The sequence below is a fragment of the Balaenoptera physalus genome (genome assembly GCF_965194825.1).
Source record: "Balaenoptera physalus genome assembly, chromosome: 8".
Taxonomy (NCBI): Eukaryota; Metazoa; Chordata; class Mammalia; order Artiodactyla; family Balaenopteridae; genus Balaenoptera; species Balaenoptera physalus.
The window spans coordinates 78,592,396-78,618,635 of NC_138887.1; the positions used below are offsets into that span (position 1 = coordinate 78,592,396).

Sequence of the window (26,240 nt, forward strand, 5' to 3'; positions counted from 1 at the left end):
CTCCATGTGTTTGTATTTCTTACCGATTTTTTCCTGTAATTGATATCTAGTCTCATAGCGTTGTTGTCGGAAAAGATGCTTGATACAATTTCAGTTTTCTTAAATTTACCAAGACTTGATTTGTGACCCAAGATACGATCTATCCTGAAGAATGTTCCATGAGCACTTGAGAAGAATGTGTATTCTGTTGTTTATGGGTGGAATGTCCTATAAATATCAATTAAGTCCATCTTGTTTAATGTATTATTTAAAACTTGTGTTTCCTTATTTATTTTCATTTTGGATGATCTGTCCATTGGTGAAAGTGGGGTGTTAAAAGTCCCCTACCATGATTGTGTTACTGTCGATTTCCTGTTTTATAGCTGTTAGTATTTGCCTTATGTATTGAGGTGCTCCTATGTTGGGTGCATAAATATTTACAATTGTTATATCTTCTTCGTGGATTGATCCCTTGATCATTATGTAGTGTCCTTCTTTGCCTCTTTTAATAGCCTTTATTTTAAAGTCTATTTTGTCTGATATGAGAATTGCTACTCCAGCTTTCTTTTGATTTCCATTTGCATGGAATATCTTTTTCCATTCCCTCACTTTCAGTCTGTATGTGTCCCTAGGTCTGAAGTGGGTCTCTTGTAGATAGTGTATATACAGGTGTTGTTTTTGTATCCATTCAGCCAATCTATGTCTTTTGTTTGGAGCATTTAATCCATTTACATTTAAGGTAATTATCAATATGTATGCTCCTATTACCATTTTCTTAATTGTTTTGGGTTTATTACTGTAGGTCTTTTCCTTCTCTTGTGTTTCCTGCCTAGAGAAGTTCCTTTAGCATTTGTTGTAAAGCTGGTTTGGTGGTGCTGAATCCTCTTAGCTTTTGCTTGTCTGTAAAGGTTTTAATTTCTCCATCAAATCTGAATGAGATCCTTGTAGGTTTTTCGCCTTCATCACTTTAAATATGTCCTGCCATTCCCTTCTGGCTTGCAGAGTTTCTGCTGAAAGATCAGCTGTTAACCTTATGGGGATTCCCTTATGTGTTATTTGTTGTTTTTCCCTAGCTGCTTTTAATATTTGTTCTTTGTATTTAATTTTTGATAGTTTGATTAATATGTGTCTTACCTTGTTTCTCCTTGGATTTATCCTGTGTGGGACTCTCTGTGCTTCCTGGACTTGATTAACTATTTCCTGTCCCATATTAGGGAAGTTTTCAACTAAAATCTCTTCAAATATTTTCTCAGTCCCTTTCTCTTTCTCTTCTTCTTCTGGGACCCCTATAATTTGAATGTTGGTGCGTTTAATGTTGTCCCAGAGGTCTCTGAGACTGTCTTCAATTCTTCTCAATCTTTTTTCTTTATTCTGCTCTGCAGTAGTTATTTCCACTATTTTATCTTCCAGGTCACTTATCCGTTCTTCTGCCTCAGTTATTCTGCTATTGATCCCTTCTAGAGAATTTTTAATTTCATTTATTGTGTTGTTCATCACTGTTTGTTTGCTCTTTAGTTCTTCGAGGTCCTTGTTAAACGTTTCTTGTATTTTCTCCATTCTATTTCCAAGGTTTTGGATCATCTTTACTATCATTATTCTGAATTCTTTTTCAGGTAGAGTGCCTATTTCCTCTTCATTTTTTAGGTCTGGTGGGTTTTCACTTTGCTCCTTCATCTGCTGTGTGTTTCTCTGTCTTCTCATTTTGCTTAACTTACTGTGTTTGGGGTCTCCTTTTCGCAGGCTGCAGGTTCATAGTTTCTGTTGTTTTTGGTGTCTGTCCCCACTTGCTAAGGTTGGTTCAGTGGGTTGTTTAGGCTTCCTGGTGGAGGGGACTAGTGCCTGTGTTCTGGTGGATGAGGCTGGATCTTGTCTTTCTGGTGGGCAGGTCCACGTCTGGTGGTGTGTTTTGGGGTGTCTGTGGCCTTATTATGATTTTAGGCAGCCTCTGTGCTAATGGTTGGGGTTGTGTTCCTGTCTTGCTAGTTGTTTGGCATAGGGTGTCCAGCACTGTAGCTTGCTGGTCGTTGAGTGGAGCTGGGTCTTGGCGTTGAGATGGAGATCTCTGGGAGATTTTCACCGTTTGATATTACGTGGAGCTGGGAGGTCTCTTGTGGACCAGTGTCCTGAAGTTGGCTCTCCCACCTCAGTGGCACAGCCCTGACGCCTGGCTGGAGCACCAAGAGCCTGACCTCCACACGGCTCACAATGAAAGGGAGAAAAAAAAAGAACGAAAGAAGAAGATAAAATAAAGTAAAGTAAAATAAAATAAAATAAAGTTATTAAAAAAATTATTATGAAGAAAAAAAATTTTTAAGTAATAAAAAAATTTTAAAAAATGCACAGACAGAACCCTAGGACAAATGGTAAAAACAAAGCTCTACAGACAAAATCACACACAGAAGCGTACACATACACACTCACAAAAAGAGAAAAAGGAAAAAAATATGTATATCGTTGCTCCCAAAGTCCACCTCCTCAATTTGGGATGATCCGTTGTCTATTCAGGTATTCCACAGATGCAGGTGCATCAAGTTGATTGTGGAGTTTTAATCTGCTGCTTTTGAGGCTGCTGGGAGAGATTTGCCTTTCTCTTCTTTGTTCACACAGCTCCCGGGGTTCAGCTTTGGATTTGGACCCGCCTCTGTGTGTAGGTCGCCTGAGGGCGTCTGTTCTTTGCTCAGACAGGACGGGGTTAAAGGAGCAGCTGCTTCGGGGGCTCGGGGGCTCTGGCTCACTCAGGCTGGGGGGAGGGAGGGGTACGGATGCGGGGCGAGCCTGCGCGGCAGAGGCCGGCATGACGTTGCAGCAGCGTGATGCGCGGCGTGCGTTCTCTCGGGGAAGTTCTCCCTGGATCACGGGACCCTGGCAGTGGCGGGCTGCACAGGCTCCCGCGAGGGGAGGTGTGGACAGTGACCTGTGCTCGCACACAGGCTTCTTGGTGGCGGCAGCAGTAGCCTTAGCGTCTCCTGCCCGTCTCTGGGGTCCGCGCTGATAGCCGCGGCTGGCGCCCTTCTCTGGAGCTCCTTTAAGTGGCGCTCTGAATCCCCTCTCCTCGCACACCTTTTGGGAGGCCTGAGGTCTTCTGCCAGCATTCAGTAGGTGTTCTGTAGGAGTTGTTCCACACGTAGATGCATTTCTGATGTATTTGTGGGGAGGAAGGTGATCTCTGCGTCTTACTCTTCCGCCATCTTGAAGCTCCTCCCTGAGCATTGGTTTTTCTTGTGCTCCTCTGGGTACTGCCTTTGAGTCCTTATAGTGCTCTAGTTCTTGCAGAATTTGTAGAAACACTCTTTTCTATTATACTGCATGTAGGGATCTAGGCAGCATGACTAGTGTTCTGTGTCACACAGAACTCATGATGGAAATAAACTTTCAGCTTCTTCCTGCAGCCCATATCTCTCCTTGAGCCTTAGACTTAGTCTGGAGACTAGAGAACAAACATGCTATCAACTTCATTTCCTTCTCCATAAGTACACAACACTTCTGACAAATTCCCTTTTATTCCATTTTTCAGTTATTTAACAAATATGTATAGAATGCCTCCTCCAAACTAGACACTCCATTAAGATTGGAGATAGCGAAGAAGAAAGATGCAGTGGAGATAGACACAATAAACAAATAAATATGTAATATGCCAGGAGTGTAGATGGCCAGGGAAGGTATCTTAGATAAGGTTACCTGTGAGCAGCTACCTGAAAGAAGTGAAGTTATCTGACATTTGCTTATCTGTAGGATGAGCTGCTCCATGCAAATGAGACAGCATGTACAAAGGCCCTATGGTGGGAATGTACCCTCTGTATTCCAAGAACAGCAAGGAGGCCTGAATGGTTGCAGCTAAATGAGCAAGGAATACAGTAAAGAGCTATGAGTTCAAGAATTATTCAGAGGCCAAATAATTTAGGGCTATATGTATCCCTGTAAGTACTTTGACTTTTATTCCGAGGGAAAAGTGAACTTTTAACATGTTTTATACAAAGGAGTGGCATAGTCTTGGTTCTTTTTAACAGGACAGCTGTGGCTGCTACTTGGAAAATAAACTCTGCTGGGGAAAATTTTGAAGCAGGGAGCCCAGTTAGGAGGCTAAGGAAATAATTCAGAGGAGCGAGGATGGGGGCATAGACCAGGGCAGTAGCAGTTGTTGCAGAGAGAAGTGCTAGATTCTGGATATATCTGGAATATAGGCAGGACAGGATATGCTCATGGATGTAGGGTATGAAAGAGAGAGAGAGAAGTCAAAGATGAATGCAGTGGATTTTGCACAAGCATCTGGGAAGATGCATCATTATTTATTGGGATTGCAAGAACATGAAGGGTCAGGCTGGCAGTAAGAGATGCAATTTTAGGCATGCTATGACTCAAATACCTAATAGATACCCAAGGAGATGCTAGTAAATAGGTATACATTAGTACGAATTGGAAATACAAATCTAGAGTTCAAGGGAAAGTCCGGGAATAGATAAATGTTTGGGTCAAGTTGGCATATAGATGATGATAAGCCAGAAGTCCAAATAAGATCACCAAGCAAGTGCACAGAGACAGAGAAGAAGTCAGGAAGATATGGAAAAACCAGCAAGGGAGGAGGAAAAGGAGTAGGTCATGAAGTAAAAAGAGGACCAAGAGAAAAGTGTCTGGAAGATGAGTGAAGTTAGGGTATCAAGGAGGGAGTGATCAACACTGTCAACTGTTGTTAATGTGTCATATATGATGAGGAATGAGAATTGACCATTAGGTTTGGCAATTAGGTCATTGGTGACCTTGAAAAGAGCTATTTCAGAGGAACAGTGGAGGAGAAAGCCTGATTGTACTGCTTTCAAGTGAAAATAGGAATAGAAGAAGTAAAAACAGAAAAGTATTTGGAGGAGTTATGAGGTAAAAGGGAGCAGTGAATTAAAATGACAGCTGGAGGAGAGGTGGAGACAAAAGATATTCTCTTCTGGGAATGAGAGCTATTGAGGCAAGGTGTATTGGCTGATGGGAATGATCCAGTGGCCAAGCAGTACTGAGGTGGTTGTGGCACCTTCCCCTAGCTTCCCAGAGCCATTGGCAGAGCCTGGGTCTCCCCTCTGGGACCTTGCCTCCTGGGGCTTTGAGGTCTCTTCCACTGAAACATCGCTTACCCAGGATTATTTACCAATAGAAATCATTTGGGCTTCTCTTTGTGAAAAATAACTTCCCTTGCTCCTTCCTTCCATATGAACATCAATAACTGTAAAAAGCTGGACAACTGCCCATACGGCTTGAATCCCGAGTCTCAGTAATGCACTTCACAAAGGTTTCTCACCTTCTGCCCTGTCTTCTGACAAACATTAGGGTATCTTAGCTGAGTGGTCTGACAGTCTCCTTTTGATGTATCTCCAGGACACCGTCTGCTCAGGGCACATGACAGGAAAGAGCCTCATGGCCATCGTTCAATTTCTTTCTCTTTTCCCTTTCCAAGAACCACCACCACTGGGTGCAGATTAACTCCTCTTGGTCACCAACTTCACAAGCAAACAAGTTTGATTCTTGGTTTGAGCTCAATAAGGATCCACAGACCTTCCTATAATCACAAATACAATAGGACATTCAGAGCCTCTTTGGGGTCAGCGGTGGTACTAAAGGGATCATGGTCATGGATGTTAAATTTCCTCTTCTCAGGCTGCTGACTCATTCCTAATCCCAGGTTTCATATTAAAATTGTGTATAAGAAAGCTTGGAGAGAGGAGCTGGACTGTGGCAAACCCATTCCCACCACCAGAGAACAAATCCAACATCGGCTCTGCCTGACTGTGGAGCATACCATCCTGATGCTACAAGGGCAGACGCATACATTGAGTGCATGTGTCAACATGTGGGTTTATATCATGTGGGTTTATATCATGTGTGCTTGTTCAACAACACATCCACGCATAACTGCGAGTGAAAAGACTAGAACGATCTCCTACAGCAAAAAGACAGTTTCTATCAAAGTTCTGCTTGGTGCCATTGATTACTTGATGGGTGGTTAATTCATTTGTCTTTTTTAATATTTAGACATTTCTTCTCTGATTCTCAGAGAGGTCCCTGAAGAGTAAACTTACCCCTTTCGGGGACTTCCCTGGTAGCACAGTGGTTAAGAATCTGCCTGCCAATGCAGGGGACATGGGTTCAAGTCCTGGTCCGGGAAGATCCCACATGCCACGGAGCAACTAAGCCAGTGCATCACAACTACTGAGTCTGCGCTCCAGAGCCCGCGAGCCATAACTACTTAGCCCACATGCCACAACTACTGAAGCCCGTGCACCTAGAGCCCGTGCTCCACAAGAGAAGCCACCGCAATGAGAAGCCCGAGTACCGCAATCAAGAGTAGCCCCCGCTCGCCACAATTAGAGAAAGCCTGCGCACAGCAATGAAGACCCAGCGCAGCCAAAAATCAATCAATAAATTAATTTTTAAAAAATTATTAAATAATAAGAACTTACAAGATCAGTTCTAAATTTGTTGTCTATATTATAAGAATGTTTATAATATGAAAGCATAATGTTTATCAAATGAAAACATTCAAAGCAGAGAACTATGCAAGGTGGAGAATGCAAAGATGTAGAATATATGACTCCTGCTCTCAAGTATGTTACTCTGACTTTCCAGGACCATTACAATGTGAATATAACCTGTTCCAATTTTCTACAAGACTGTCTAGTCTTATCTCCTCTCATTATACCTAGTTCTTTCTCTTTCTTCATCCAGTTCCTCCTGTCTTAAAGTCTTTCCTGTTCCGTTTACCTCTTGCCCTTCTTTTGAGACTTTACCCAAGTCCCATATTCTCTGTAAGGCCCTTCCTGACACCTGCACTAAGAGACTCAGTCTCTCTTCTGAACATCAGTGACATCCATCATGGGTTCTACCCATATGACACTTGGTCTGTGCTGCCTCAAGTTATTAGTATATGATCGGCATCATTAACAAAATCGTAAAGGCCACTGAGGCAAGAATCATCTCTAACACATCTGATTTCCCTAAAGCTAGTCAACAAAAAGATCTTAGTAAAACTGGTCCATAATAAACATGATTTAGTCAGGTTGGGCAATCTTCAAAAAAAGGTGAGACTTGAGCTAGTCAATCAAAGAGAGATATGGTTTTGAAAAAACAAAGAGACAAAGCAAGTTGAAGTCGTTTCCTGGAAGCAATAGGAGCTTGAATAAAGGCACAGAGTGAGAAGCAAACAATGTGTGCAGGAAAACATATAGGGTGATAAGACTAGAGAAAAGGTTTCATGCTAAGGAGCAAAGGGAGACATGTTTCTGTTAAATAGGGTGTGGTCAGGTTATAAATGCCTTAAAATCCAGAAAGAGGGAATCACGCTTGACATCTTAGGACAGGGATGTCAAAGAAGTGTCATCTCAAGTTCCAGCCAAAGGATGGGTAGTTACAGCTGGGGTCTGTGTTGAGTAGAACTGTGAAGGCATATCTTTGTTCACCTGAATAGAGGGTCATGAATAATAAGTAATAACTCCACAGGTGCAGCATTGGGGAATTGAAGCAGGTGTGTTTCACATTTGCCATCTCTATTGTAATGAGTTATGAATGGTTTCTAAGAAGAGAGATGACAGATTCCAGTGTTTATCCTGGCAATGGGAAGAAGGTGCACCCTTCAGGGAGAAGCTATTATGACCTCAGGCTTGGGGTGATGAGGGCTTGGGCTGGGTGTCAGCAGAGGAATAGAGAAGAAGAGTCCACAGCATCTGGAAAATAAACAGCTATCTGGGTTAACAAGAGCAAAGCATCACAACTGGCTTTAAAGTTCTGAGCATGAGGGTCAGGGAGAATGTCAGAGTCTCTCTTTTTTGTAAGAATATAGTTTAATAAATTGCCAACTGAGATAAATAAACCCTGCTGACTGCCTCTACTAAGTGTCTTGGTCATGCAGGAGTTAAATATACAGAAAGCTGCAGAATGCTATTATTTTAGAGCCCTGTGAAAATGCAATTTGATTAGTCTATTGGACGATATTCCAAAGAACCAAATGTCTTCCATGAATCAGTCAGAAATGCTTAGGAAAACCAAAATAAAAAATGCTTTCCAAGCCAATAAAGGTGCTAATTAGTGCCTTCTGCATATCTCACTACATCTTCTCCAGTAATACATTTTGCAGGGTTAAGTGCAGTGTCTGCTGCTTCAGATGGCAGAAGTCCACCTAACAGTAGGGAGGGTGGCTGTGGACTCAAGTATCTAAAAGGGAATCAGAACTGGCGTTTTAACCCATGCAATGGGATGTATTGAGTAGAGCGGGGAATTTTTTTTTTCTCACTTTAATTTTCCTTCAGACCAACCCTTAGGAAACTTGAGGATAGGAGGACTTTAATTTTTTCTCTCTTTCTTTGTTCCCTCAATGCTTTTAGAGAGTAAAATCTGGCTTTAAAAACCTAATGAGAGTGCTATCTTGGAAGGACAAAGAAATGGAGATAATATCAGAGCCAAGCACCCAGAGAAGCCAGTGTGGATTTGAGGAGGCTTAGCAGGCAGGCTTATGTGGTGAACACAGGTGCATCTGTAAGGGTCCCACCTTCTACCTGCAGAAGAAGCTTGGGGAAATCCGGGGTAACAGGAGCAGTTTGTTTGTCCCATGATGGCATTCCCTAGGTGTCAAATTTGTGCCCTGATCAGAGGTCACAGACTTAAATGCTTCTGTGAGCCTGGCAGGCGGGCAGACTGCAGAGAATTGCAGAGCGCATCACCTCCAGCAGATGTTGCCCAGAAGAGACCTGAGCCAGGGCTGCTGGATCTTCTGGGTTTTAACAAAAGCTTAGGAATACCAATGCTGCTGAGAACCGGGCTACCAGCTTCAGGTTCATTATTGAAAACAGGCAAAGAAGCAAGGGCCTGACCCTGACCAGCTTGTCCTCAGGTTCCAGGAAGTTTACCTTACAAATTAACAAAGTGGAAAAAAAAAAAAGCTAAAGTAAAACCAAAAATCCTCAAACAGGCAAGGAATAATAGTTTCACACTGTCCTGTGCAAGACTCAACTGTCAGCGTACAGCACTGGGAAGGCCAGTTCCTGTTTCCACAGTCATCAGGAAGTGAACACATAGTAATGCTGAAAATGTCCCTTGGTCTCCCAGGACTCAGGGTGTCCAGGGAGTGAAAAATGGAAATGAAGCAGTAAAGCTAATTAATTTTTGATAATTATATTACAATTTTAAAAATCAGGCTTGTCTTGTGAGTTTAAAAAATTATATCGATTTTCCCTGGCTACATTTTCTCCAGAATCTAAGCTTGGCAGCAGAGAAGGCTATGTGTCTGAATATATTGAATAGAGATAGACATTTGTGTCATTTTAAACAAGATCAAAAAGAAAGAGTGTAAAGAGTCTAACAAAAGATGTAAAAGCTATATCCATATATCAGTGAGGGCGAGATTCAGGTGAGGGGGGTCAAACATCCTGCCCAGCCCCTAGCTGTCAGCGACGGCTGGGCCTTACGGGGCCCGCTGATGCTAAAACGGTGTAAGGCTTTCATGTGTGTCATCAGAACAGAAAACAATGCCACGGTGAACTAGCCAGGTCCACTTTGCACGTTCCTTAGAAAATATGTTTCCTTCGGGGGCTTCTTTTCCCCTTTGGGGCTGCCCTTGGTTTCCTGGCAACCAGATTGCTCCTGAACCTGGACGGCAGAGCTGCAGGGTGTGATCCGTGGAATGTGGCTACTAGATCTGTGTGGGCACTAGAATCTCATGAAGAAGCCCTGAGTGAAGGGATGTGGAATTTTATGGATGACTTAGATTTTCTGTGGGGCTAGGGTTTTTGAAAACTCAACAAGGCTGTGCTAACTCTTTTCATCAATATCTGAAAATGGTTCATTTCCTCTCTGACAGTTTGAGCAATTCACCGTGGCCACAATGCCAGACCCCTGGCCTGGACGTATACATCCGTTCACATGTTCTAGGAAACCCAGAGCGATAGCAGACAACCAGAAAAGACTGAGGCAGTGGCGAGAGTGGCAGTACTGGCAGAATATGAAGCCAAATGTCCTAGAACCCCGGAGTATTTTATGCAAGAGCTGCTCAGAAATTCCAGAATTCTCTGGATGAGCTAACTAAGCACAAATGGAGCCTGCCTTTGTGAGATACATGCAAAGCAGTAGATGGAGATGGTGAGGGCAGGGAGAAATAGACAAAAAATTGCTGAAAATGATAAATATTTACTTTAACCTTCCATTTTGGGCAAACTATTATTTAATTCATCAAGTCATTACAACATGACTGCCAAAAAATTATACTGTGTTTGCATCTATAACATGATTAATAAAGTGGCAAATAGGCTTTCTCCCATGTGACAACTTCAATCAATTGGCATTGGCTTTATGATTTGAGAAGCTTTGAGACTGAGTTCAGTGAGCAAGAGTGCTGCAGTGGATTAGCAATGCCTGCCTAGGTGAGAGATTTGGTGTTGAATAGATGATGTGTTTCAAACTCTGGATTGTGGAGGTGACTGACAGAGTGAAGGAAGAGCTAAATGGGAGACCACTCTGCCCAGAACAGCACTCCTTTTAGCTATTTAAATTACTAGAAATTTGCAAAAGAATTCCTCACTAAAACCCATAGTTTTAAAACTACTGATGTAGTGGGCAAAAGACTGGAGTTTGGATTCTAAGCTCATTTCTAAATTGGTGCATAAGTTTGAGTCAGATATTTTAACTTACATGAATAACTGTCACCAGATATCACATAGCACATTTAATAAATGTCACATTTGTATCATAATAATGGTCATTCACCTTGATATTCCATCCTTGGTAGTGGCTCCCTATAATGTTCTATGAAGCAGTTTATTCTAAACTCATAGTTTATTCTAAACAAAGGATGAAGTTTGTTTATTCAAAAAAAAAAAAAAAGCCACTCATGAAGTTTACTCTACACAAAGGATGGCATAAAAGCTTCACCTCATTCAATTCCTGACAATTTTGAGAGCCTATCTAGGCTCTATGAGAAAGTGATGTAATTGATTAATGATGTCTGCTGTGAGAGTGAGATTGAGAGTGGTAGCATGGAGATATATATAATTTATTTTTAAACCTTTATCATAGATTAATATTTTTCACCCTGTATAGCTCTTGTGATGACAGAATTCCATTTGTTTTGTAGGGCAGAACTTACTGTATCTGTTTTCTCATTACCTTTTAAAATTGTAGTTATGTATTTCAGACTTAATTAAGAATCCACTATTTGCTCACGCCTCAGTAATATACCTCTAGTCTTTATCTTTCTAGACCAGTTGCCCTATTCCATTTGGCAGGGTCACTGAGCCTTAAAAAAAAACGGCTGAAAACTATGAGTATTCTTATCTTCACCCTCAAAATTTGGTATTCAGAGACAAGTTCCCAGATACCTTGAGATCTATTCAGAGACCCCCTACCCAGAGAGGAACTCTGGCTCCAAACTGAAGAGCCCTTTATTATTTTCCTTTTTTATGTATGTTTCAATCATTTAAGCTTATTTTTCCAAAATCTCTCCCAACCTGTGTTATATTTCTTATGGTGAAGAACTTCACATTCTCATAGAAGTGCTGGGTGGTAATACTTCCAGTTTGATACATGTCACACATTTGTGCCCAGGAGAGCCACAGTGAGAGGAAATTGGAAGCCCTGGGGATGGAGTGGGGGACTTCTGAGGAACTGCCTGTCTTCTGAACACTTCCTTCTGAAGATGTCTGCCGCAGCGTTACCTCACAACACAGGTTCTGAGTACTGCTTCGGCCCCTGAATAGGCCTCTCTGACATCCAATATGTAGCTCTTCTATTCTGTCCTCAGCACCACTAACCAGCAAATGGACTTTCAGCATCGTCCTTCTCACATTTACTTGTTTGCTCAAAAACTTTTTATGGTTTTCCATGTCCTAACACATACATAATAAACTCTTCTTTCCGGCTTTCAAATAAGCAACAAGACAATCTGTTGACAGCGTAGTGTCTTGAAAAGAAACAACAGCAACAAATCAAAATAAGCTGTGGCATCCTACTGGCCATGGGAAATTTATTTACTCTGAGCCTCAGTTTACTTCTCTATTAAGTGGGGATGAATGATACCTATTTCACGGATAAACAGATTGTGCATGTAACATGCTTAGCACACTGCCTCACACAAACTTAATGTTAAATAAATAGTAACTATTATTGTTATAATCAATAATAAATATAATGATAAATTCCTGGATCTGCTACTTCTGACTGTGTGGTCATGGGCTCATTACTCAGCTTCTGTGAGTCTCAGTTTCCTTATCTGAAGAATAAGAATAGGTCCTAAATTATAAGACTGTTGTAAGGATTAGGTGATACAAATTAATGGAAACTGCTCCGTGAATGCTGGGTTCTTCATGTATTCTTTTGCCTGTCCCCATCCTTGCTCCTCAACCTTTTGTACCAGGAGAGAGTATTCCAAAATGCCTTGTGATCTAATCAGCCTAGCCCTATCACTGTGCTTGGCACTTGCTATAGACACTCTTCTTTCATGACGACACCTCTTTTCCATCTATCAAATTCTCCCCATTCTTAAAAATCCAAGACAAGTACTGTTTCCTCCATGAAATCTTTGCTGACTACTTCATTTGCCACTGACTTCCCCCTTCACTGAGCAAGTACCACATTTCTTCAAGTGCTTGTCACACAGTTTAGTCATTAATTACATTCTGTCTTGTTCACTACAGAGATGCCTTGTATCTCAGGCCGATACAGTTTGGATATGGAAATCAGTGCCATGTTGGTTCGTTTGAAGGTGAGAAAATCTTCCTTTAGAAAAAAAGGAAATGAAGCTCATCTCCTCTTTTTTGTTGCAGTTCCTTTTCATGAACAAGGAATGGTTCAAATGACTGTGAAAGACTACACGAGGTAGGTGACAGAGTCACTGTTATTTCACTGCAGGATTTTACAGCCACGTCTTTCATAAATGAAGTGGAAGTGAGGAGGTCTCTTTATAATGCCATGGATCTTGGGATCTTGTCACTGGTTTAGCCACAGTGCCTAAACCATTTGTACCAACCTCGAGGGAGATAGAGGTTATTTAATTGTCATAAAAGAGTGCGCAAATTACCTCAGCAAATGCTGGCTTGTGGGGAGTTTAATTAAAGCATCCGCATAAATGGTATTCTACTAAAGTTCAGCTATTCGTGAGGACCTGTTCATAAAGTAGTTACATTCATTATTTTCATATTGTCCGTTATTATCACGCTATTTGCTGGACAAGAATGCCTACAGTTTCCAATGTTAGGACTTTAATTAAAGCATCTGTGTAAATGGTATTCTACTAAAATTCGGCTATTCATGAGGACCTGTTCATAAAGTAGTTACATCCGTGTTTCCATATTGTCCGTTATTATCATGCTATTTGCTGGACAAGAATGCCTACAGTTTCCAATGTTAGGAGTTTAATTAAAGCATCTATGTAAATGGTATTCTACTAAAATTCAGCTATTCATGAGGACCTGTTCATAAAGTAGTTACATCCGTGTTTCCATATTGTCCGTTATTATCACGCTATTTGCTGGACAAGAATGCCTACGGTTTCCACTGTTAGGTAGAAAGCATTTTGAGTGTCCCTAATATGAGGAGAGAGACTAGGTCCCAAAGGGGTCCCAACAGCAGCAGGAACATCACCTGGCAACTTAGTAGAACTGCAGGTTCCCAAGCCTCACCCCAGTCACATCACATCAGAAAATCTGGACGTAGGGATCAGAAATCTACGTTTTTTCAAGCCCTTCAAATATTCTGAGGCCCACTCTAATGTAAGAACCACCGGAATAGACAGTGTGCTTTTGTGGCTTGGGAACTCTGCTTCCTACGCTCTAGTCACTCTTGCCTTCTCTGGATAATTCAAACTTGTCGAAAAACCAAACGTTCAACACTGTATCCCTCTACCTCCTACCGATTCACACCTAAAATGCTACTTTGGCATAGTTTTTCCCTCTTAGAAGATTAGATGTTTCTGCTACTCACAGAATCATAGAGGCGTGGGGACCACAGAAATCCCTCAGGCAACTCGTTTTGTTGAAGAGGAAAATGACAAGTCAAGGTCAGTGACTCACCCACGCTCCTACAGCTTGATTAGAACCGTGACTGAATGTGGATTCTCCTGGATCCAAGGTTAGGGCAGTTTCTGGGTAGCTCTGCTGAACATTGTAAAATAAAGTGTGAATCTCAAACACAGAGTGAAACAAAAATTATGGCAAACCTAATGCAAACTGAGGGGAGGCAGTAAGTGAAAGGTATCTTCTTCCTGCCTTCCAAGGCTCTCAGCCAGCTCAGTCATCTGCTAAAACAGAATCTTTATTATTCAGAAACGTGCACTTTCCCGGCCTTAATACAGAGAAGCAATTAAACAAAGAAGAGGCAGGGCCCAGCTCTTCTTACCAAATGTGGACCAGGCTAAGGCAAATTCAGGAGCCCATGTAAGATAACTTGGTCTCCTTGGGAGAATTGATATCAACATTGTATTCTTTGATAAATTCCAATTTTGTGCCCACTTGCTGTTCTATTTGATGAAGCTAGATATGTTATGGTATATCTGAGCCATATAAAAGTGAACTATATTATAACAGGGTTCCATTCCGTTTGGAAACCCTTTCAGATGACTTGCATTGCAGGCCTATTTGGAGAGAGAGACGCTCGTGTTTGCCTTTGCCATAAGAAAGGAGTTTGTTAGCATTGCATATGGATGACCACAGGAGACGGCACTTAGAGAGTGTTAACTATGCAGTATGAAACCCTCCACCATTATGTGAATTCATGCAGAGTCGCTTCAGTGGTTGCTTGCTCTACCTCTTTCATCACATAATTTTAACTTTTTCCTGAAAGTTGGTGCCTAGCAAAGCTGTATTCCTGAAAGGTTCCCCAGTGATTTGCCATCTGTCCAAAGTGAGACATTCTGTCACCTTTATAATGAGCACTTGTGGGCACCTAACACTTAAATTCTTACACCTTCTGTAACGCAACGCTCTTGAAGAGAGGGGCAGTTCCTCTGCTGCACACTCTCTCTTCTTCAAAGGTGTGGCCATTAGGAGATTATTAGAAAGAAAGAGGAAATGCAAATGTTTGCTCTGGAAGGGAAAGAGTCACAATGACCTCCCAGGGGACTATCTAAATCAACACATCTCATCGTTGGTATTTCCCCCACCCCCACCCCCACCCCCGACTGCAGATCTCTGCATCAGTTTTTAGAAACTCCCACTCTCTCCAGAGGGACCAGTTTCAACTCTTGCCATTCTGCTGCAAGTATACCACAAAGGTATGTGATTTCCAGGCACTTTTCATCCAGAAAAATCATTCTCTTCAATGATGGAGTTCATGAAATTACAAATAGGCACTTGAGAAATACTTGTTGAATGGATGGATGAGAGAACGAATAAAGGATTTCGGAACCCCAACTTGCAAGAACGATGTAAAAGATTCAGTGAAGGTGGACTAAATATCTGTCAATGGGGAAATGGCCAGTTAAACTATTGGCCCACCCATTTTATGGAATTCTATACAGTGGTAAAAGGAATAGGTAGAGATAACTATACTAACTTACAATGATCTTTAAGTCATATTTTAAGAGGAAAAAAATCAAGATGCAGAAAGATACATAGAATATGTTACTGCTTATAAAGCCAACAAGTGAAAACTATAAAGCATATGTGTAACTACATAAAAAAAAAATGTCTGGAAGGATACACATAAATTCAGTAGGAAGGCAGACAGGATTTGTAGGGGTAATGGCTAAGGGGAGAGAGACGCTTATGTAGGACATTACAATTTTTAACAAGGTGAGTGTATTTTATGTCTTTCTTACCTGATTAAATATAGATTTAAAAAAGTAAATAATATTGAAAGTATTTTTAATGACAAATCAATCAATAATTATATTCTTGGCCGTGAGAATGTGAGCCATTAGAAAGCAGGACTATATTATTTTTGTTCTTTTTTGTGCCTTGGGTGCCTACCAGAGAGCCTAGAACATGACAGATGTTCAGTAAATATTTGTGTAAATGGGTAGTCAGTGAGGGGGAAGTGAGCTGGTATATATAAATATAATTTCCACATAACTGAAGGGTATCATTTTAAGTGCCATCACTGAATAAAACAAGTTGAAAAAAGTACTTCTTGTTTCTCAGCCAAGTCCAAAAAAATACAGAACGTATTTTAACCTCACCTAGGGACTTAAAGTCATTATTTGTGAACATCAGTCCTGTAGTCTCCATTTAGTGATAGCCTCAACAAATCTGCGTGACTAGGGATGCCCCAGACTGATACTCTTTTTAAATATTCTTTTTTTTAGTCTACTGTTTTCAGGGTTGTTTTTTTTTTCTTCTGTTTCATATTGCCATCAACTACCATTTTTTGTGGTTATCACTTCACTGCCTCTGGTTTTTGTCCCACAATCTCCCTGCCATATCTAATTTAACATCTGCCTGTTGTGAAATGGAAAACCTGTTAAGTGAACTCATTTTAAAGTACAGACAAGCAGTCCCTGAGCGGGGGTGAAGGACTGTCCTTTTAGGAAGTATATATGAGCTCTAGTAAATGCACCATCTGTTTGTCTATTCAGATTCCTCCTTTACTCAATTTCTGGAAGATTGGGTGGGTGAGGTGACTAGGAAAAAAATGGCTTTCGGTTAAGTGAACTGTTACTGGATAAAGATACTCATATTTTTACTGCAGCATTCCTGAATGGCTGGAATTTTGGGAAAAAGATCCAGTGGAGATTCTCTTGGATCTGGGGTTTGGTGCTGACGAGCCAGACATCTACACACGAATCCCAGCCAGATTCCTGGGTTGTGGCTCAGCAGCCAGAGGAATCAACATCCGTGTTTTCCTTGAAGCTCAAAAACAGCGAATGGACATTGAGAACACTAACTTGTACAGTAAGTGAGGACCACATGGCGTCAGAATCTCAGCAATGGCAATGAGCAGTCAGATGAGCCACAGTATTAGGAGGGATGGGCCAGGAGATCTGTGCAGTAGCAATCAACCCCAATATCTCAGTGGCTTCAAACAGAAACAGGTTTATGTCACGATCGCTCTCCATGTCCACTGCAGATTGGTGTATATTTTGGGAGGAAGAAAGATCTGTTCCATGATGTTTTCCTTATCCATGGACTTGGCTCAACTATCTGGAATATCACTGATAGTAATGACAGGGAAAAGGTGGAAATAGAGAACCATACTTGGGTCTTAAAGCCTCCTGCTCAGAACTTACACATATCAAGTGTGCTCAGATTTCATTGTCCAAAATAAATCATGTGGCCACACTTCACTCCAAAGGGGTGACAACATGCAATCCTACCACATGCCCAGAAGGAAGACAATACTGGTGAACGGCGCTAATACATACCATAGCCACATACCCAGAGGTCAGAGAAACCAGGATCTGGCAAGGCTTATCATGAGTCACTAAGTGAAACCTTAATTTCCTCATCTGTGAGGCTTAGAACACTGCTTATTTCCACCCCAAGCTGTAATTGGTGGTTATAAATCTGTCATATCTTCAGATTCGTGGATTAACTGTGCTTAAATCTTATAGTTATCATGCATGCTGCAATTTTTCTCCAACTGATGGTCAATGGAATACTTTTCTCTAGGACACTACTGAGGATGTTCTTGGAGTATGTGTACTGTGCTCAAATAATTTGGGAGAAAGGTGGCTTACAGTTAAACAGGTTTATTTACTGCAGGATTTGTTTAATATGCTGAGGTGCACTCTCAGTCTCCTAGAGGGGATGCAGTGCAGCGTTTTCAAAATCATTTCAGGACAGAACCTCTCTTAGAGGAGCATTAAAGAACATCTCCTCCGTGGAATAGAGTTTGCAGAATTCTGGACTGGGGAACATGCCAAAATTCTGTTAAATAAATTCTTCTAAATAAATAAATTCACTGAAAGGAAAGTCAAGTGAGATGAAGTGTTTCTCTCAAACAAATATCAGGAACAGAGGTTTTACTTAGATTTTTCATTTCAGTTTCTGTTTCCCCTGCTTTCATATGGGTGAAATGGGTCTCAGAAATCTCAGCAATGACATTTTTTAAAAAGAGTATGCAAAACTGAAGGTGTTGCAATGTAATGTTTCTTTACCTTTAGAAGAAATTAATACCATTCTTTGTTGTCTCCTCCTCCAAGCCCCACAGAGATGCAAAATCTCTGATCAGTTATTTATTTGGGGAGAATAATAACACTTACCAATATTTGAGGAGTGATTGAGCAGATCTGTGAAGTAAACATTTCACAGATGACATTGACACATGGATTATAGGGAAACCAGGAGTTGGCCCCTGATCCTGTAACTGCTGGCCCCCTCTTATTTCCACCACTTAAAACTGTACTAATAGAGCACGGTAACTGTTCTCACTCAACACTTAGAGTACACTTTCAACTCGAGAAAACTGAGAAAGTCAAATGTAAAACAAGCAATAGTAAAATTAGTTGGTTGTCCCATAGACAGAATGGAAAAGTATGTCTCCTTCAAAGTCAGTACAAAATGTTCCAACTTGAAGGGATGAGAATCAGTTGGTTCATTGTTCAGTGTACCTCAAAGCAAAACAAACAAACAAAACGCCCCATCCAACACTTCACACTATTATGTTCTCTGAATTGCCTGAACCAATTAAATTGATAGGTTTTGTATTAGTCGAAGTATAAAACTCTGCTATAGGGCTTCCCTGGTGGCGCAGTGGTTGAGAATCTGCCTGCCAATGCAGGGGACACGGGTTCAAGCCCTGGTCTGGGACGATCCCACATGCCGTGGAGCAGCTGAGCCCGTGAGCCACAATTACTGAGCCTGCGCGTCTGGAGCCTGTGCTCCGCAACAAGAGAGGCCCGCGCGCCGCGATGAAGAGTGGCCCCCGCTTGCCACAACTAGAGAAAGCCCTAGCACAGAAACGAAGACCCAACACAGCCATAAATAAATAAAATATATTTTTTTTAAATCTGCTATAGAAAGGATACTAAGACAATCGTAAAAGTGGAATTATGATTCAATCATGCTCTTGAGCGTACAACTAAATTTAAGGGGGAAGCGTAATCAGAATATTTCTGAAAACATCTGGAACCCAAGAGTTCCTCTAGGTCTTGACAGAATATCACAGTCCTCCATAAGACGCCCATCACATTTTTTTGGAGTAGAATTATGAATGGTCAATATCTGCCACTTTCAAGTGAAGGAAACAGGTAGGCACCATGATTTGCTCATGGAGGAGTCTTTAGCATTGCTATGATGATGCAAACAACAGAACAGAGGACAGCATCCTTCCACACCAACGGGCCTTTGGCCGTTGATGCGCTATGCAACCCTTCATGCTATCACTGGGGTTGAGAGAAGGCTGTGTAATAAAAACAAAATGTTCTGTTTCCATTACTGTGGTTTTACTGTCTGGAGATACCAAAAATATTTTATACAATTTTTTCAAAGTGGCAGTGCATCCCCAAAATAGCCCTTGCTACATTAGATCTCTCCCACATACTAATTAAGCCAATTCTTGCATATTGCCCGAATGAGTGAGGCCAGGTGGTTCAGAAAGACTTACAAGTTGAGGAGCTGGTTTGTTTGCAAAGGTAAGTGGGTTTTCACATTAATGACTATCTTCTCTTGGAAGACTGAAGACAATACATTCCCTTCCTGAGTCATGCACATTTATTTTAACTGATATTTATATAGCATTGTGCTTTTCACAACAGATGTGAGAGATATGTAAGACTGGTATTATTACCTCATTCTCCAGATGAAGAAACTGCCCATTTACGATGTGCCAGGCACAGGATTAAGTACCATGAATCTATTAATTCATTTACTTTGTGGTCACACTTTCAGTGACTGGCTGATCTGGGATTTGGATCCAGGCCTTCTGATTCTATATGTCATGATCTTTCCACACTCTCAGGTGAAGGGTATAGATGGATATGATGGAGGTGATGATGAGGATGGTGACTGCCTCAAGCTATGGAAGAATCTACAAGCTCACTTCCTATGAAAGAGCTGGGCTCACTCTTTGACATTTACTTTAACACATGACATTAATCTCAAGATTCATCCTTGCCTATAGTTTTTATAGATTAACACATAAAAACTATATGAATCTATATAGTTATGCATATTTAACTAAATATAAAAGGCATTCTCTTTCCCTATAATACAGTGATACCTTGTTATGTAAGGGAATCTCCTCCATAATAATCAATGGCACACACTAAGGAAAACTTGAGTTTCAGAAACTTAAAGTCCTTCCCATCTTGAAAATCACATGTGTTAACAAATCTCTTCAGTTTTTACTACATGAATGCAGTTTCGTTGAAACTAAAAATTGTGTGTTCCTTGTATGGTTCAGGCCGTTTCTAACAGCTGGAAATATTGGATCATGTGGCCAGTGCTTTCTCATCTTTGCTGAATGATGTCAACATCCTGCAGAACAAAGCTGAAGAGGAAGATGAAGGAAAAAGTGTGCAAAGAACCTCAGTGAGTGAAGCCAAGGAGCATCGAAGAAGAATGGGTGAACTTTTTGGGAATGGTTCAAAGCAGAACACTAGAAGGGATGATAGCCTGGGAGCATCACAGTCATTGAAGATGAGAAACAAATTTTCCATCGTCTCTGCAGAAGCAGGGTGTGGAGCAGAGTTGCCATGACAAACAAACACGACCAAAGTCATTTGTCTCTTTCAGCAGAGCACTGGTCTCTTCAAGCCTGTGATGACTTGACACCTTGTGATCCTCCCCAAGCTCTTCTGAGCAAGCAGTGGCCTCACTCATCCATGCTGGCCAAGCAGGCTCCGCCTTCCTGTGTGTCTGAGGGGTCAGTCAAGGACAGAACTCAAAAGGAGAACTCACTTCAGACTAACAAACTCAAGAGCTTGTCTTGTCTTGCAGGCAAAGCACCAGACTCCTTCGAAATGGAAGAGGTCAGTGTACTCAACTTCTAAGGGAAGTAACTCCCACCAAGGCATCTTTTGCCTTCCACCCCTCATTTAACTCCTTTATCTTTCAACCCTTCAGCATTACATCTTATCATTCCAAACTTCTGTTTAATCTAGGACATTTAAGGTCATTCTAGTTACTTCAGTCAGAACTAAACTAGTATGAAGCCAGCCTTTGCTTTCTCCCATTTCTTTTCCTTTTTTTGCTCACAACTGAATCCACAGGTTATTTTTCACTTTGCTTTTCCTCAATGTTTTATTATGCATCTCAGTATACTTTCATCTACTCTCTAACTTTTCATGTTTCACCTCTTTGAGGGTCAGTTCAACTACTTCCCGCTAAGTGAAGCTAGCCCACCACTCTTCCTCTGTATTCTCGTAGCCTTGGCAGGGAGAGCTTGTTACAGTAATGATTGTGTGTGTGTGTTGATAACACCTCCCCCGCTGGACTGTCAGCTCCTTGAGGATTAGATTTTATCCTCAAGGGAATATGTCTTGGGAATATTTCCCCTGCAACACCTAATGCAGGGCCTTGGACAAAAAAAGTAGGGACTTGGGTTTGATAGCATTTTATTTGTTTGCTTGCTTTGGGATTTAGTGATACTCACATAGCTTGACCTCCATTTCACACATATTCTTTGCCTCTTCATCCCACCTTCATTCACACATGCTAATTTTCATTGTCATTTAGATGGCACACCCAACTGTACTTCAAAGTCTTTTAAAAAAATGTATACACATTTTCACTCATCTCTTTATTCTTTAATTACAAAGAAAGTATAGAAGAGCAAGGCTTTTTCCCCCTTTTCATGTAAATTGTTTAGCAGTCGGGTAGGATATTTATATGCCAATCCCAAGGTCAGGCCACTCTCTTTCGAGCCCTCTACAGGTGAGACACTCTACATGTGAGCCCACTACATGTGAGACACTCTACATGTGAGCCCACTACATGTGAGGCTCTGGGACACAGACTCTGCCCTCAGGGGAACCACAGTGTAGTGGCAGGGATGAGCACAAAAACCAATAACATGGTAGGGAGAGTGACAGCTCTGCTGATAGACTTTCATGTCACTAAAGAGACAAGTTTGGATATCTGGGGAGTAAGAAAAGGGGTTCTTAATCAGCCAGGGGGCTGAGACAATCAAGGAAATCTTAGGATGTTAAAGCTTAACAATAACTTTAAAAGAAGTCTAAGAATGCCTATTGGTAGGTCTCCCCATCCCACAAAGAGATAAAAATTGCCTCAAAATGTATAGCTGTTAATGATCCTAATATCTATGTGTATATGTTTTTGTATGCATATGTCTTATGTCAGAAATTAAGAACCTTAAAATATTAATCTGACTTTAAAACAGTAGCATAAAAATGAATAAAAATTATAAGTGGAGAAAAAACAGAGCTTTGGTCAAGTGCCGTGATTTGAATACAATCGCAGGTGGCACTAAAAAAGAGTATTTTATTTTATTCAATCTTGTAAAAATTATTTAATTACCAAGCTAATAGTTAAATTACTATAAAGACTATCAAGACAATCTGCAAGTCATTATTCAGTCTGCTGTCTATCTCCTAGGATCCAAACAGGAAATTTCACCAAACGCCAGCCTGTTGACAAGCCTCATTAGACTCCACTGTCCCCTTACTAAGCTTCTTCTGCATCAAACTATACTGACATAGAGGAGAAAAAAGTTCCTTGTATGTCGTCTATATGTGAGAGTACAGGGAGAGATAAATATCATCATATTCAACATAAAGAACTAAGAAGAGAATGTTAGTCCTTGCATGGCAAACTTTCAAATACTCTTATATGACAATTATTCAAGGAAAAGCAATACGTATTAGTATATATAGGTGTGGTAAGGGAGAACACACTCAGACACCAAAAATAAAAATAAAATAAAAATAGGGGGGGCCTCGGGAAGATGGCGGAAGAGTAAGACGCGGAGATCACCTTCCTTCCCACAGATACAGTAGAAATACATCTACACGTGGAACTGCTCCTACAGAACACCCACTGAACGCTGGCAGAAAACGTCCGACCTCCAAAAAGGCAAGAAACTCCCCCCGTACTTGGGTAGGGCAAAAGAAAAAAGAAATAACAGAGACAAAAGAATAGGGACGGCACCTGCACTAGTGGGAGGGAGCCGTGAAGGAGGAAAGATTTCCACGCACTAGGAAGCCCCTTAGCGGGCGGAGACTGCGGGTGGCAGAGGGGGGAAGCTTCGGAGCCACGGAGGAGAGCGCAGCCACAGGGGTGCGGAGGGCAAAGAAGAGAGATTCCCGCACAGAGGCTCGGCGCCGAGCAGCACTCTCCAGCCCGAGAGGCTTGTCTGCTCATCCGCCGGGGCGGGCGGGGCTGGGAGCTGAGGCTCGGGCTTCGGTCGGATCGCAGGGAGAGGACTGGGGTTGGCGGCGTGAACACAGCCTGAAGGGGTTAGTGCACCACAGCTAGCCGAGAGGGAGTCCGGGAAAAAGTCTGCAGCTGCCGAAGAGGCAAGAGACTTTTTCTTCCCTCTTTGTTTCCTGGTGCGCGAGGAGAGGGGATACAGAGTGCTGCCTAAACGAACTTCAGAGACGGGCGCGAGCCGCAGCTACCAGCGCGGATCCCACAGCAACAGGGGCGCAGAGGGAAAAACGGAGAGATTCCCGCACAGAGGATCGGCGCCGAGCAGCACTCAGCAGCCCAAGAGGCTTGTCTGCTCACCCGCCGGGGCGGGCGGGGCTGGGAGCTGAGGCTCGGCTTAGGTCGGATCGCAGGGAGAGGACTGAGGCTGGCAGCGTGAACACAGCCTGAAGGGATTAGCGCACAACAGCTGGCTGGGAGGGAGACCGGGAAAAAGTCTGCAGCTGCCGAAGAGGCAAGAGACTTTTTCTTGCCTCTTTGTTTCGCGGCGCGCAAGGAGAGGGGATTCAGAGCGCCGCCTAAACGAACTCCAGAGAAGGGCGCGAGCCGCGGCGATCACCGCAGACCCCACAGCAACAGGGGCGCAGAGGAAAAAAACGGAGAGACTCCCGCACAGAGGCTCGGCGCCGAGCAGCACTCACCAGCCCGAGAGGCTTGTCTGCTCGGCGGGCGGGGCTGGGAGCTGAGGCTCGGGCTTCGGTTGGATCGCAGGGAGAGGACTGGGGCTGGCAGCGTGAACACAGCCTGAAGGGGTTAGCGCACCACAGCTGGCTGGGAGGGAGACCGGGAAAAGGTCTGCAGCTGCCGAAGAGGCAAGAGACTTTTTCTTGCCTCTTTGTTTCGCTGAGCGCAAGGAGAGGGGATTCAGAGTGCCGCCTAAACGAACTCCAGAGAAAGGCGCGAGCCACGGCGATCAGCACGGACCCCAGAGACGGGCGTGAGACGCTGGGGCTGCTGCTGCCGCCTCCAAAAAGCCTGTGTGTGAGCACAGGTCACTCTCCACATCGCCCCTCCCGGGAGCCTGTGCAGCCCGCCACTGCCAGGGTCCCGTGATCCGGGGACAAGTTCCCCGGGAGAACGCACTGCCCGCCTCAGGCTGCTGCAACGTCACGCCGGCCTCGGCCGCCGCAGGCTCACCCCGCCTCCTCTGTACACCTCCCTCCCCGCGGCCTGAGTGAGCCAGAGCCCCCGAAGCAGCTGCCCCTTTAACCCCGTCCTGTCTGTGCGGGGAATAGACGCCCTCAGGCCACCTACACGCAGAGGCGGGTCCAAATCCAAAGCTGAACCCCAGGAGCTGTGCGAACAGGGAAGATAAGGGGAAATCTCTCCCAGCAGCCTTAGAAGCAGCGGATTAAAACTCCACAAACAACTTGATGTGCCTGCATCTGGTGAATACCTGAATAGACAACGAATCATCCCAAATTGAGGAGGTGGACTTTGGGAGCAGGATATATTAATTTTTCCCCTCTTCCTTTTATTTGTGAGTGTATATGTAAATGCTTCTGGGTGCGATTTTGTCTGTATAGCTTTGCTTTACAATAGCTTTATTTTACTTCACTATATTATAGCCTCTTTCTTTCTTTCTTTCTTTCTTTCTATTTTTTCTCCCTTTTACTCTGAGCCGTGTGGACGAAAGGCTCTTGGTGCTCCAGCCAGGCATCAGGGCCGTGCCTCTGAGGTGGGAGAGCCAACTTCAGGACACTGGTCCACAAGAGACCTCCCAGCTCCACGTAATACCAAACGGCAAAAATCTCTCAGAGATCTCCATCTCAACATCAAGACCCAGCTTCACTCAACGACCAGCAAGCTACAGTGCTGGACACCCTATGCCAAACAACTAGCAAGACAGGAACACAGCCCCATCCATTAGCAGAGAGGCTGCCTAAAATCATAATAAGGCCACAGACACCCCAAAATACACCACCAGACGTGGACGTGCCCACCAGAAAGACAAGATCCAACCTCATCCACCAGAGCTCAGGCACTAGTTCCCTCCACCAGGAAGCCTACACAACCCACTGTACCAACCTTAGCCACTGGGGACAGATACCAAAAACAACAGGAACTACGAACCTGCAGCCTGTGAAAAGGAGACCCCAAACACAGTAAGATAAGCAAAATGAGACGACAGAAAAACACACAGCAGATGAAGGAGCAGGGTCAGAACATACCAGACTTAACAAATGAAGAGGAAATAGGTAGTCTACCTGAAAAAGAATTCAGAATAATGATAGTAAGGATGATCCAAAATCTTGGAAATAGAATAGACAAAATGCAAGAAACATTTAACAAGGACGTAGAAGAACTAAAGAGGAACCAAGCAATGATGAAAACCACAATAAATGAAATTAAAAATACTCTAGATGGGATCAATAGCAGAATAACTGAGGCAGAAGAAAGGATAAGTGACCTGGAAGATAAAATGGTGGAAATAACTACTGCAGAGCAGGATAAAGAAAAAAGAATGAAAAGAACTGAGGACAGTCTCAGAGACCTCTGGGACAACATTAAACGCGCCAACATTCGAATTATAGGGGTCCCAGAAGAAGAAGAGAAAAAGAAAGGGACTGAGAAGATATTTGAAGAGATTATAGTTGAAAACTTCCCTAATATGGGAAAGGAAATAGTTAATCAAGTTCAGGAAGCACAGAGAGTCCCATACAGGATAAACCCAAGGAGAAACACACCAAGACACATATTAATCAAACTGTCAAAAATTAAATATAAGGAAAACATATTAAAGGCAGCAAGGGAAAAAAAACAAATAACACACAAGGGAATCCCCATAAGGTTAACATCTGATCTTTCAGCAGAAACTGCAAGCCAGAAGGGAGTGGCAGGATATACTTAAAGTGATGAAGGAGAAAAACCTGCAACCAAGATTACACTACCCAGCAAGGATCTCATTCAGATTCGATGGAGAAATTAAAACCTTTACAGACAAGCAAAAGCTGAGAGAGTTCAGCACCACCAAACCAG

The 26,240-nt window shown here is 42.6% G+C and overlaps 1 protein-coding gene across 1 annotated transcript in view; it reads left to right on the top strand.

The window, feature by feature from the left end:
- Window positions 1–26,240, top strand: part of ITPRID1 (ITPR interacting domain containing 1) — a 104,946-nt gene that overhangs the window by 14,734 nt on the left and 63,972 nt on the right. The window contains 6 exon segments of the mRNA XM_082472204.1: window positions 12,765–12,816; window positions 15,122–15,208; window positions 16,624–16,826; window positions 20,278–20,285; window positions 20,289–20,564; window positions 20,567–20,851. Of these exon segments, the coding sequence (XP_082328330.1) occupies window positions 12,765–12,816; window positions 15,122–15,208; window positions 16,624–16,826; window positions 20,278–20,285; window positions 20,289–20,564; window positions 20,567–20,851 (911 nt within the window).